The sequence below is a fragment of the Thunnus thynnus genome, chromosome 6 (assembly GCF_963924715.1).
Source record: "Thunnus thynnus chromosome 6, fThuThy2.1, whole genome shotgun sequence".
Lineage (NCBI taxonomy): Eukaryota > Metazoa > Chordata > Actinopteri > Scombriformes > Scombridae > Thunnus > Thunnus thynnus.
This window is the reverse complement of record NC_089522.1, coordinates 27066723-27080197: the sequence shown is the minus strand read 5'-3', so window position 1 is coordinate 27080197 and position 13475 is coordinate 27066723. Positions and strand designations below refer to the sequence as shown.

At 42.7% G+C, this 13475-nt stretch overlaps 1 protein-coding gene across 1 annotated transcript in view; it reads right to left on the bottom strand.

Moving 5' to 3' along the window:
- Positions 1-1894: 1894 nt before the first annotated feature.
- The window catches only part of plxna2 (plexin A2), a 168097-nt gene continuing 156516 nt past the window's right edge, over positions 1895-13475 (bottom strand). The window contains exons 27-32 of the mRNA XM_067593095.1: positions 11819-11918; positions 8932-9122; positions 8646-8815; positions 8241-8453; positions 7771-7921; positions 1895-4505 (exon numbers count right to left, since the gene is read on the bottom strand). Of these exons, the coding sequence (XP_067449196.1) occupies positions 4410-4505; positions 7771-7921; positions 8241-8453; positions 8646-8815; positions 8932-9122; positions 11819-11918 (921 nt within the window). The 3' untranslated portion in view covers positions 1895-4409. The remainder of the gene's footprint in view (positions 4506-7770; positions 7922-8240; positions 8454-8645; positions 8816-8931; positions 9123-11818; positions 11919-13475) is intronic.

Below are 13475 nucleotides of genomic sequence, written 5' to 3'. Positions count from 1 at the left end.
GTCGTTCTCTGCAAAATCACTGACCTCAGGGCCATTTCATTCCAGCTAAACACACTGACCCACACCTCCATTAGCAACCTAATGCGATTGCAGCCGCCGCGGTGGTCGACAGAATGTGAGCCCCAGTCTGAGCTAACAGACTTGCATGAAGACAAATGACGGCAATTCTGCATGTTACAGCCGTGGGTTATTCTGTTAGCCGCTGCTCAGGAAGCGAGTGGGGACACACAGGATCTCAGGATGAACCCGGGGCTACGGGGGGATAGAGGAGAGAGATGGCCTGTGTCTCCATGGCGCCCACATACTGTAGGAGTTTGGGGAAGTGCCAGACAGTGGGTAAAATTGGCATCACCACAGGAGATACAGCAAAGCCTACATGGACCGGTCGGAGTGCCAGCTACATGTTGTGGCTCTTACTGACAGAAAGATTTATGATTCTCTCTTTTTTCTATTTGCATGAGTTGTGATGTCAACAATAAGACATGAGTACAGATTTCAGATTTATGCAATTTTTAACCAGCAAAGTTTATTTATATATAACAACAGTACAAAGTGAATCCTTGGCTTGCAAAATAGGTGTGCTTCATATTTACAATAGGTACACGATAATATATTATCATAACAAAACAAAGCAAATAAAAAACAAGAGAACAACCTTTTTTTAAATACTTTAAGTTTCTTACAATTTTCACAACACTTTTATAAAATAACAAGAACAGACAGCCATTATTATTATCATCATCATCATCATCGTCATCATCATCATCATCATTGTCAGTAATTACTATTTTACAGAACTCCAGTGTCTACAAAGGGTTTGTTTACGATGTGTTTAAAATGGAAGGATACTCATTTTATACTTGGTGATATTCTGACTTGAGAATAATACATTGATCTGGATTTCAGTTCCTCTGTCTGACGCCATGAAGCAAGCAAAAAAAAAAATGCTGAGTAAATGTTTGTTTTTTTTGTGTAAGGAATGACACGTGCCAGTCAAAACCACAACACCATCTCTTCGGCAACACGTTACACAGAGAGCAAAAAAAGTGCACTAAAGCATCTTCAATTAGCAATCAGCTCGAGCTGAAATGAGGTTGTGTACATGAGCATCTATCCATATCTCACACAACTGGCAGTCGAATGGGATTCTGCGCTGCAGAAAGAGTAAACAAACTTTCCTCTCTTTCAGTTTAAACTGAATTAAAAAAAGCTTCCAAGCGACGTGTGTACAGCATGGAAACAAAATCTCTTTTACAAAAAAAGGTGCATTCAGCTGTGATTTAAGACGTGTACAAATGGGGCTTTCAGGAGGAATCGCAGTTAGACTAATGACGGCGCAGATCGATATGGAATACCAGGCAGAACTAAAGCATGGATTAAAACGCATGCAGAAATCTCACACAAAACAAAGGAAACATCCTGATATATATGATCTCTGACAGAAAAATCAAAGCCACTCTCAAATCATTTGCGTGCCTCTGATTATGTTCATCACAATTCTGAATACAGGGGGGAGCTCATTTAAGAGATGGAAGGACTCTATACATACATTTCATCCCTTGGAGAAGGAAAAGGCATTTAGGTCCTGTTAAAATGATAAAAAGCATTACTCCATACAAGCAATGTGAGGTATGAGGAGGATACAATTCTATTTGCTGAAATAGGGAAGACACCTTAATCAAAAGGAAGAAGCTTTATGTTTTGTGTATGCACTATATATGTGCGTCATTGTGTACCTATCGATATTTATTAGGAGGTTAGGGAGCGCGAAGGTGCTTTTTTTTAGATGATGGAACAAATTACAACTACTCTTTCCCACTTCTGCCCCTACTGGCCGGACACAGTAATAGCATGTCAATCATCACCTCATCCTGCATTTCTCCTTGCCTGTTAGTTTGATGTTTTTTTTTTTTTTTTCTTTCCATCTCCTGATCACACTGTGCACACAACTGACTGAGATCAAAGAGCAGCTTCAAAGCCGGAGCAGGAAACTAGAGCTAAAGGGGTTCTCTCTCTTTCCACCTCTCCCTCTCTCCTCATTTCTCGACACTTCTCTTCAAACAGCTCAGGCGAGCCGAGTGCTGAGTGAGGCAATGTCTGCCTGAGCCAGGCCGTACCCTCTTCACCTTTCCTTTTGCTTTATCTCGCTAAGACAGTTCTCAGCAGAGTGCCTGGACCAGGTATCACTGAAAAAACCATTGGGCTCCGAAGCACTGAAAGGACCGTGCCCGAGTCGAGGACTAATAAGATCAGGAACACTAAGCAGGTGGGTATCTAAGGCCACAGAGAAAAGAAGCACCTTTCACCCACTACTGGTGTTTGTCATGCTCTCAACACACACAATTGCAGTATACTGTACAAACCTTTAATACTTTAATACCTAATTTCAAGTACTTGATGTAAACAACAAGCAAACATATATCTCGGAAGAAAATGAAATCACCTATCCGGAGGACAGAATCTACAGTTTGTTGTCATCCAGCTAGAAGGTTGGAAGGTTACATCACCCTTTTAGCTTGTGACTGTTTGGTTTAAGTCAAGAGAAGCTTAGTATTTCTCATCCACATCATATGAAACAAACTTGTGAAACATGTTTTATGTCTGTGTTTTTTTATTTATTTCTTCCCCATTCCCAGATCTCTTTTCTCTGACTTATGTTTCGTACCTTTCACGAGTTAAAAAACTCACCGTTCCAGTTATGCAAACTTTCAACGGCTCCACGCTCCCGTTCGAGAGCTTTGCTCCCTCTGTAAAGCATGAACCGATTTTGACACATTAGTGAACAATTTGAAACAAACAGGATCTTTTGGCACTTGGTCAAACTAGACCCACGCAGCTAGGCTTCTTATTGTCTGTGTGAAGACATCGGTGGTGGTGGTTGGTTAACATCTCCCATAAGCTAACATCTCAGCAAGCCAACTAGAGCTGGCATGACTCGTTGGCACTTGATAAAATCAACAGTGGACCCTTTAAAACACATCTGATGTGTGATACCATGCATGCAAAGTACACATTAAGTTGATCAAATCCCCAAAGAGATACAAACAGTGGTTATATAATGGAGAGTTTTAGCCTACAGCAACCAATTGCTCTTGTCAGGTCTCTACTAACTGGTAGCTGTACATACGTTACTGTATGAGCAGTGGAGTCACAGCGGTGACGGCCACAATGCAGATGATACACACTCTCCTCTAGCTGATTTAGGATAAATAACGTTTGGGAAGCAGTTGGAGGGGCTGGGGGCCAGGACAGACAAATGGAGCTGTTCACTTGACGAGCTACTGCAAATATCTACGGAACTCAGTTCAACTGAGCCCCCTTTTGTTTGCAAAAACTCAAACAAACATACAAACAAACAAACAAATAAAAAAAAAAAAACATTTGTACATTCACATACACTGATTGGCAAGTATCCCGGTACATACACAGATGACCTAACTGCTGAAGAAATCCTTGGACACCAGAGTGATGCTTATTTAAGGTCATCTCCTAAATACACTATAGACTTCATCTTCGTCATCCTCAGTTTAGGTGCAAGCATGCTGGCTGAACTGTGACCACCACGAGTGGAGTTCCATTGACTCTTAGATGATGAGCACAAGTTTCATGTTTTCCTGTACACTTCTGATTGGATAAAGAGCAGAGGTTTTGTCCGTGTCATGTGGAGCATCAGTCCGAGGAGGGAAGGAGTGAGAGAAGACATGGACCATGGCCTGTTTTCACTACCACACTACTCTGATGTAGCGTTACACTCTTTATGTCTTTATACAACGACATTTACGGGATCCCGGGTGGATATATCGACTGCAACTCATATTATTCAAATGTACAAGTACAAAAATAAAATCTGAACGCGAACTCAGCTGTCCAACATGAGATCTGCTCCTCTGCTTCTCGCCTTTTTTGTCTCCGTTTCACACTCATATGTGAGTTTCTGACTGAGAATAAATCAGTTTCTCCATATGCTCTCACAGTCTTGCAGGAGTCTTCTTCAGTATGACACAAACACACACACACGCACGCGCACACACACACACCATACAATTTCCTGTCAAGCTGAGAGAAAATATCCTTTGAGAAAACAAACAAACAAACAAAAAAATAAATACAAGCCATGTTGTTGCCTTCTCTGCTGATGTTCCTTCCTTATGCCATTATGAGCTCCAGCTGCAGGTACTCTGTCTCAGTCTGTGGGCCCTTAGCTGGCACCATAATGGAAGGAGGTGGGAGAATTAAAAACTAAAGCAGTTATATATGTCTGTCCGGCTGTGGATACAGAGGTCCCAGGTCTGGTTCGTGGTTGCGGCTCCCACGATGAGAGGTAAGTAATGCAGGACCTTTCGGTGGTCCGGTAGAGACTGTGGTCCTCTGTCTCTCTCTTTCACTCTCTCTTTCAGTAGGGGTCACTCTCAGCTTTCCAGGGACATGGCAGAGATGAGCTGCTCCACCTTGTAGGCCAACCTCTGCTTCCTCGCCTGTTCATCCTGCTCCAGGGCCGCTGTGATCTGTTCAGAGGAAAAAAAAAACTGTGGTCAAACACCAGCTGTGAAAAGAATTAGATCTAATACTATTTAATAGAAATTGCTAAGTATCTTCTTTGTTTTTCAAACCCTATCACGAACATATTTCTTTAAGGAGAAGAGTATTTTTAGGTTTCTATATGGACATCACATGAAAGAAAGAGAAAAAAAATTACATCACTGCCTTTTGTCTTTGACAACATCAAGAAATATTTGTGTATTAGCCTTCCCCTTTTTATCTTCTGAGCCCTATCTTGTAAATTGGGCATTTGTCAAGCTGGGTTCAAAAGGGATGCAGACAGGCTCTCCTCTCTGTTCTCTCATCTGGTGTCTGCCTTGTCAGGATGAATCTATGTCAGGGTGACATTAACATGTATGGCAAAGAACTTTAATATGAATAAAAAAAAAGGCAAAAAAAAAAAATAATGCCACGCCGTTATCACTGCTGATGCGGATCTCTGTATCCATACACTGCAGCACTTTTTTTCAACATACTGGTTTCTGGTTTGAACTTTATCACGTGAGCACCGTTTGATAATGTTGCTGGACTGTACGTCCATGTGTGATCAACTGAGATCCATTTCCCATTAAAAAACACTAAACTGAACCGCAATGTTTGACTCAATAATTGATAATTCAAACAAAATAATTTATTGACCCCTAATGGGCAATATGTAATTTAAAATATTCTGAAGTAAGAGATGAATAATGAATCAATATGAGAAAAAAACATCATCATTCATTGTCTTTGGTTGTTACACACATATTCAGAGTCACTCGGAGGCTACTTCAACAAAAGCGGGAAAATATATTAAAAATATTTGATGTATTATGTATCTGTTTTGTCAACCAAACTCTCAAGTTATCCACTGCTGTAAAAAAACACTACTATATTTATTTTTGCGCTTTCAGACATTTAAGGTCATTGATATAAGGTGTATCATATGTCAAGTGACAGGAATGTGCCAAAATCTTTATTTCCTTCTCTGCAGTGAATCAGAACCACTCTATTAGTTTTTATGGGTTTTGGTGGGTTGATAGCTCCGCCACCCTTGACACAGTTAAAGATGAATTTTTTTGCATAGCATGGCAAACCCGTGTTTGCCGCCTGTCCTGTTGTAGAACACAGTATCTGTCTGCCCACCTACCATCTTCCACTCATCTGCTTAAGTGCTCTTAAAAGCTGGCAGCTACAGGCGGAGCATTTCCTCCTCCTCATCGGGCCCCGATAGCAATCCATTATTAATCTGTAGCAAGGTATGCAGGTGCAGCTCCCACTGCCATCTCGCAAATCCATTTAAGTAGGCTGCAGCTCTGGCCTGGTTAGCCTGACACACAGCCTTTTGTTAAAGGCTGAGCAACCGTTAACGGTGCTAGATGAGGTTTTTTTTACGCGCTGCATTCTGGGAGACAGCAGATACTGCGGGAGTGATGGGGTGCACGTGGTAGAGCGTATGTGTGCAAAATGAGTGTGTTTGCATACGTCTCTATGAATGTGTGCATCAGACAGTTACAACTGCAGAGGCAGCAAAAGCCAGTGTATGAGATTCATGGAGAGCAAAGGGGAAGCTGACTGGATAATGGGTAAAAAGAGGAGGAATGTACAGGAAGGAGGGAGGAAGAAAGTAAGAGATAGAGGGAGAGAGATACTGTGGTCCAACATAAAGGTCAGGCTAATGCTTCCCAGAGGAGGAGCTGACATTAGAAGCAGAATGTCTCCATAAATGCTCTCTCTCGCTCTTCCCTCTCTATCTTCTATGCTTCCTGTGATCTGACAGCGTGTGCATGTATGTGTGTGTGTGTGTGTTGCCTATGATTCTGCTCATGAGAGCCCTATATAACAGATAGCCCACTCTAACTCAGCACGGGCGAAAGGACAGAGCAGCATGCTGAGAGCCTGTAGACATTCACTTTCTACTGTACAGATCAGACACACTGCCTTGTTAAGCTCAGGTCTCACTAGACCTGTGGGCATTGGGGAAGTCTACTGAAGACTCTGAACTGACCTCACTAACCTTTGCCAGTTATGAAGAGTCTGAGAACACCAAGGGCAAAATATACGTACATTAAAGCGTGGGGCAAATTTGCGGCACGCCTTTCGTTCAATTTGCGCTTGCAATCTGCCAGTAATTAGCGCCTGATTGACTAAGGCAGCAGCTCATTATGCAATCAGCGCCTGGGACTGCCCTCTAGGTAAAATTTGCAAGTGAAGGAGCTCAGTATGTAGTGCGGTGGAGGGATTTTTCTGAGATCACCAAGCTCAGGAAAGAAAAGATACTGTCTTGATACTGTGTAGAAATACAAATGAAATAATGTTGTTGTGATATTTAATAACGGCACAGTTTAACACCTTACAAAAACTGTCTATTACACAATAAATTATGATAAAAAAGGAATATATACTAGAGAGAGAGAAAGAGAGACAGCAGGGCAGAGTGGAGAAGCAGCTCCATTAGTCTACAGTGTCTCACTAAAGGTTAATATTAAAGTTTAATGAGCAAAAACCACAACTGCCCATTTTGTTTGGCGAGTGTTGTCCAGGCCTAAAGAAGTCAAATTATCCAAAATTTCACAAAAATAGCAGAAAAATACATTTATAGACAAAATGAATACAAATTTGTGTAGCAGACCTTTGTTTTTCTTGTTTCCTAACAAGTTAATCATCTCACAACCCTTTGCTTTATCTCAGGCCTGAGCCCCAAGTTGGGAACCACTACAAACTACCTCACTGTATATAATGTAGTTAAAACTAGTCCACCTTGACCAGCTACAGCAGTAAAATGCTGCATAAACACTGATGCATCAGTAGTAAAATTTTACTAATGTCATATATAATATTTATTAGTACATTTTGCTAATAGTTTTGTATGTCTACTTCTACTTCTTCCACCACTGTGTGTACACCTGCATGAATATGATTGGATGTTACAGGCCTCACAGCTTTGAATGAGCCAGTGATGGTCAAGTATGAATAAAACAGCTGATGTCGATCAGCTATTACAAGCGCCTGAACTGACACTATGCTTCATTAATTCCTGCAGAACGCGCGCTCAACCGCATTTATCACATCTTCCTGATCCTCCGTCATATATTGGTATAAAGGAGAGAGGCGCGCTTTACCGCTGACACGCAGACTGCTCTTCTGATATCACGCAAACTGGCGTTGATAAATAACACGCACAACGCCAGGCGCACAACGCATCAGGACAACTCTGCTCGTGTGAGGTGTGTATGTGCAAATACCACTAACCTCCTCACTGTACTTGCTGACGTAGGAGTAGATCTCATTGAGAGCGCTGAGCATGTTGAACTCTGTGGAGTGGAGTCTGGCCTGTTCTGCCAAATAGGCATTCATGTCCTGGTCACTAATGGCTGGCAGCCGGTTGATGTCAGCGTAGTACCTAGGGACGCAGAGAGGGGGCAACACTTGGCATCACTCACAGAGACTCACTGAATCAATGTAAAAGCTCAACTGAGACTTAAATTATTTTTATAGTCAAATTTATGAGCCATAATATCACTTTCACTAACATTGCACACTTGCTAACAGTCATTCACAAAAGGCTTTTACAGAATCAGGTTGAGAAGTGTAGGAAGAAGAAGAAAGAGAATTATGAATCAATTTCCCCCAAAATCTCCATTTCTATTGTAAGAGGATACAAAAAAAGACATGACAGAAGGGATCAGAATGGTGCATAAAGCGACTGCATCAGCTCCTACCTCTCTACCCAGCTCTTGTAATTTGGGATATCTTTAGCGTAGAGCAGCTTATTGGATGGGGAGTCTTTGCCCAGGCGGTGTTCTGAAGTGGAGCAAGAATCCATAAAGGTCTGAGCTACTACAGACAGACAGGCGTCCGTGATGCTGCTCTTATGGATGTCAAACACGAACTGCGGGTTCTTGATCACGTTCACCCAGAAACGCAATGGAAGGCTGGAAGACGGAGACAAAGAGAATGAGTAAGAGACAGAGAGAAGTAAGCTCGTGTCTCGTCAAATTCTCTGACAGAAAGCAACTTGAGTTAACTTTACAAGACTAAAAATAGATCTATCATGTGACAGTAGTTTTGCCATGGTGTAAAGACCCACTTGATATCAGTTTTGTTTCCACAAACACGGTCCTTACCAGTTGCTTTTCCACGTGTGACGCACGTCTGTGTCGTGAATGCCGTGTTTGTCGGCCTGCTCGTCCAGGAAATCAAACATGTACTTGATGGCCAAGGGAAGAGTGCTCCCTCGGTGCACCGTGCTGAACAACGTTTCAAACAGATCGTCGACAAATTTTTGTAGCGTTCCCTGAGAGAAGAAGGAGATTACACTGAGATTAGCAATTCATAAGTGAGTATGTGCTGATGCCTGTACAGATACAGATGTGCTGACACGTAGAAATGTCCAGGAGAATGTTGATGTACCTTGGTAGCTAGCAGCCTGGTCAGATAAATCTCTGAAACCATCTTGCTACCGCGGTCTCCTTCCTTCTGGTCTCCATGTTCGTGGTTTTTCACCAGATGCCACACCTTAACGCCGCTCTCTAGATCAGGGGTGATCATGGGAGCTCGTGAACGCAGGCTGTCGGGACTGCCCGTGTAGCGGAATGAGGAGTCTGTCCGGGGAGGAATAAAATAAATACAGAGTTATCACTGGGCCTAAATGACTGTGATTACAAAAGGTTCCCCTTAGGTGCAGCATCATGTAAATTAAGCATACACTCACACCTACAACAGCACATACCGCGCACACAGCCGCTCTCATTTCTCATTACTATCTCTCCTTTGTAACTCATTACAAAGCCAAATCCTCTGTGCTCCTCCCGCTCTAAGCCGTGCTGTAAAGAAATTGTGGTGGTGGATAATTTCATAGAACAGCAAAGTAATGAAAGGGAGGGGAAGGTGTGGTGCTTTGCGTCGACACGTGGTGACTCTGTTGAAACTAAAAAACCCAAATGATACACAAGACCTTTCCACCCGTTTGTCTTATTACATACAGGGAGCTGGAAAGTATTTACAAAAAGCTACATATTTGTTTCCTGCTTTTGATGAATCATTTAATTATTTTTTTTTTTTAAATTCCTGTTTACTTCACTTATTCATTCTCCTTTCCTTCTCCCTGCTTACATAATCTCTGCCTCACCGAGCGAGACATGGTTTTGCGCCTGGCTCCTCTTAAAAGCGCTCATAATTGGCTGCTCCCTGCCACATTGTGCCGACGCCATGTTGAAATGTCCCTGTCACCCTCTAATCAATGCATCAAAAGATCCCTAATTTGTTAAGCACTGAAGGCACCCTCCGTCATCCATACATCATCCTCGTCTCTGCTCTCGCTCTCCTGCCTTCTTGCTCTTCACTCAATTGGAATGATGCTGGTTTCGGTTTCCCTAATTAGCCGGCATCTACTCCAGGCAGTGGGCTCTCTAGAGATTCAGGATCTGAGCATCTCAATGAGGATCTCTCTCACCTGGCTTCAAAGGCCGAGCTGAACAACAAAGCCTTTTGCTGCCAATACAGCCACTTACACCTTTCAAATAAGACCAACCTGCGCTTCTGGAGTGGCCACTAGGGACTAAGGCCTGAGTAGATGGAGCGTTGAATATATGTGCCTGTGTGCAGGGTGGATTGAGGTCCCAAATCCCATCTTAATCCAGTTACTGGTTTTTACTGCTCTGCTCCTCCCTCGTCCCCTCCATCTCCCCAGCACCCTCAGCCTTTTCCCCAACTCTCCTAGCGCTACGCAGTGACCCAGAACCCCCGTTTTGCTGCAGTTCCCAGCTCCTGAACACAGCCAGACAGTAGGGGAGTGTGTTCAGGCTGATTTTAAGGCTAGAGGGGGGGGGTGCCGGTGGTGTAAATTGAGTCAAGATGCTAAGTGTTGAACGTTAAATTGGTATGAATCCATCAGCAGGTGTCGAGGTGCAGCTGTGCCTGCTGTGCCAACCCATGATTGATGAGGGACGGGCTCATGCCAGCAGAGCTTCTGCTTTCTATGCCATGCACATCTAACTCCAGTGCCTGAGCACCCGCAAAGAAAAAAACAAGCGAAAAGTAAGAGAAGAGTGCAAGAGAGTAGATCCTCTCTAGTCTAAGATGATATTTGAGTAATTCCATGTAACCACTATCTAGGTTTAAAACTCAATATGTCAGAAAGCAGAGGGGAAATTAAGCTTTGATATTAAAATAACAACACAATACAGAGAGGGTTCTTCCCTTTTGTTTGTTTTGTTGTTAGTTATGTGTGTTTACTTTGCTTCAGTCATCCATCATCTTCCCGTCTCTCCCCACAACCTTTGTGTTGTTTTGTTTAAAAGAGAGTAATGACTGAGTGCTCTGCAATCTTCTAAAGGTCGTCATAGACAGTCTTCATCAGTTCTGTTGGGAATGTCACTCCACACATCATTTGAAAGTATATAAAGATAAAGGTCTTTTTATGTGAGAGGTATCCACTGTTTCCATCACATGTAAATAAGGAACGTAATTGTTTAGAGGAACACGGATGCTGTGACATAGCTCCTTTTCTGTGTTTAAAAGCAGTATTCGCTTTCTAGCTGCAGTCCTGATAATTGGCCATGCTCACTTATCTTTTTCTGTTTGTGTGAAGTATCATTCACACAGAATAATTAGCAATCACAAGTTGCCTGGTGCTGCTGTGTGAGTCTGGCAAAGGACCAAAATTGGCACCCAGTAGCACAAAATACAAGCATGTCTTGAATTATTTGCATTCATGAGTGTACATGTGTTGCATGTATGCATGTGTGTGCAAGTGTGCATTAAACTGGCAGCCCACTAGGTCCTGCATGTAATGCCATCTTCATTATAATATTATGGTTTTAAAAACAAACAACCTTCCATTGGCTACACATTCCCCTCATTTTTTTTTTTTATCTCTTTCTCTTTCTATTCTTTGCATTTTTGTATCATCCAACAGAGTTTGGGCCTGAACTGCAAAGCAAACTGAAGCGCACACAGTTGGAGTGTGAAAAAGGCTGAAGAAAAAACCTCTGCAGCAAAAAAAAAAGAGAAGATCCAAACAGAGCTGACCGTTGCATTGGGGGGGGGGAGTGGATTTGGCTTTGTTCATATCTGAAACAACTAATATAGAAACAGCTTTGATGTGCCTGTGCGGCAACAAGAGCTACATTTAAAACAGCATGGAATTAACTGTTGATTAACTATTGAATAGGCATGCAGATACATCCGTGATTGCCTGATATATACAGTATGCTGTATGGCATTTGTGCAATCAGTGTAATCAAAGTCAAGGCTGCAAACAAGGGTACGAAAAGAACAATCAGGTCTACTGACTCACCATATCTGCTGATGGAGGTGCGTGATATGCTGGCTGAGGAAGGGATGTTGTAGGATGAGGTCTGTTTGGGCACCAAAGCCACCACGCAGCGGTCCGACACCTGTGTGAAGAGACACATATTGTGATCATTTTCATATTTTAAGGTTTGTGATTGACCTGCATGTATGAAAAAGCCTTCATGGTCTATCATTCTCTAAAACGCTCAGATGTATTCATGCAAAATACTCTCACAAATACGTTATAGTAAAGACACGACTACACGAGGGAATGTAAGGACCTGAATGAATAATCCAATGAGCAAAACATATCCCAAACTCCTCCACAACCCATCCTTTCCTGTCATGTCTCCCCGCTGTTCCCTTCCACCGCCCTGTGGCATTTCTTTCCCCGCAGAACAGATTGCTGTGGCTGCATGATGGCTGTACTCAACATGACTGTCATTGTCATCCCCTTCTCAAACATTAGAGACATGATGTAAGCTTTGGAACTGGGATGAGATGCTAAGAGAGAGTGAAGGAGAGAGAGAGAGAGAGAGAGGGGGGAAGAAGGAAAGAGAGACTGACAGAAGGAGAGAGACAGAGACTAGAATGCTGAATTTCTCCTCTCATGTACACTTCACACCCTTAAAGAAAATGGGGTACGCAGGTATAATAATAGCATTAGAGCAGCACGGAGTCAGAGTCAAAGAGACAGATGAAGAGAAGAGGCTGTGTAAAAGATGGTGTGTCATGAATAAGAGACACTGGGGTTCATCCTTTTCCCTCTCTGTGGTTTATATTTACAAAGGGCTCTTGGCCCTGTATGATGTGCTCCAGTCACTTCAGATAAGCTGAGAAAAACTGATGCAACCTACATTATAAAGGATGGCTTCAAAACCTTTTTTTATAAGATACTATTTAACAGAGATCCTTGATCATCTAACAGTGTAAATTATTAACCGTGAAATGGCAATCTCTACAACGCTACTACGCCAAAACATTTTAGAAAAATACAAAACATAGCAAAAAAAAAAACTTGTGTTTCTTTTCTGAAAACCAAGACAACAAACAGCTTGTTGGCTGGCATTTACAGTCCACCCTGAGGAGGAATTTCTGCTTCAAACCCAGTGAAGAAAAACTGACGAGCCTCCAGTGGAGAAATAAACAAAAGGCAAATGCCAGGCTCCAAACAGAATACCTCAAAGAATCTATAGAAAAAGAGAAAATTCTTCTTTTCATTTGCTTTTGCAGGAATGGGCTCTTGGCCATCCCTTGCAGGAGAATAAGCTGCCGGGGTGTCGGGATGTCGGGATGGGCATTTACAGAGTTCCTCCTTGCTTTCAAGAGCCAACCGCCTCTCATCCTCTCTCATTCTTGTCCTCGCCCCTTTCTCCCTCTCTTCCCAAACTAATCTCGGCTGTGCTATTAGCTGGAGTTGCCATCTGGCCTCTACTGGCCACAATGGAGAGACACTTGAAACTGGGGATAAAGTCTGGAAGAATCCTCTTAAAGACGCAGCTCTGGTGCCCAGGCATCTTGAAGGGAAATGAAAAATGGTCTTCCCAACCCCCGACCCCCATCCACAACCGGCATCTGTGACCTTTCTCTCTTCCTCTCACCTCACACATCCTTCACATTTGTCTCCACTTCCCTAAACCTAATTTCTTCGGCCTCCCCTA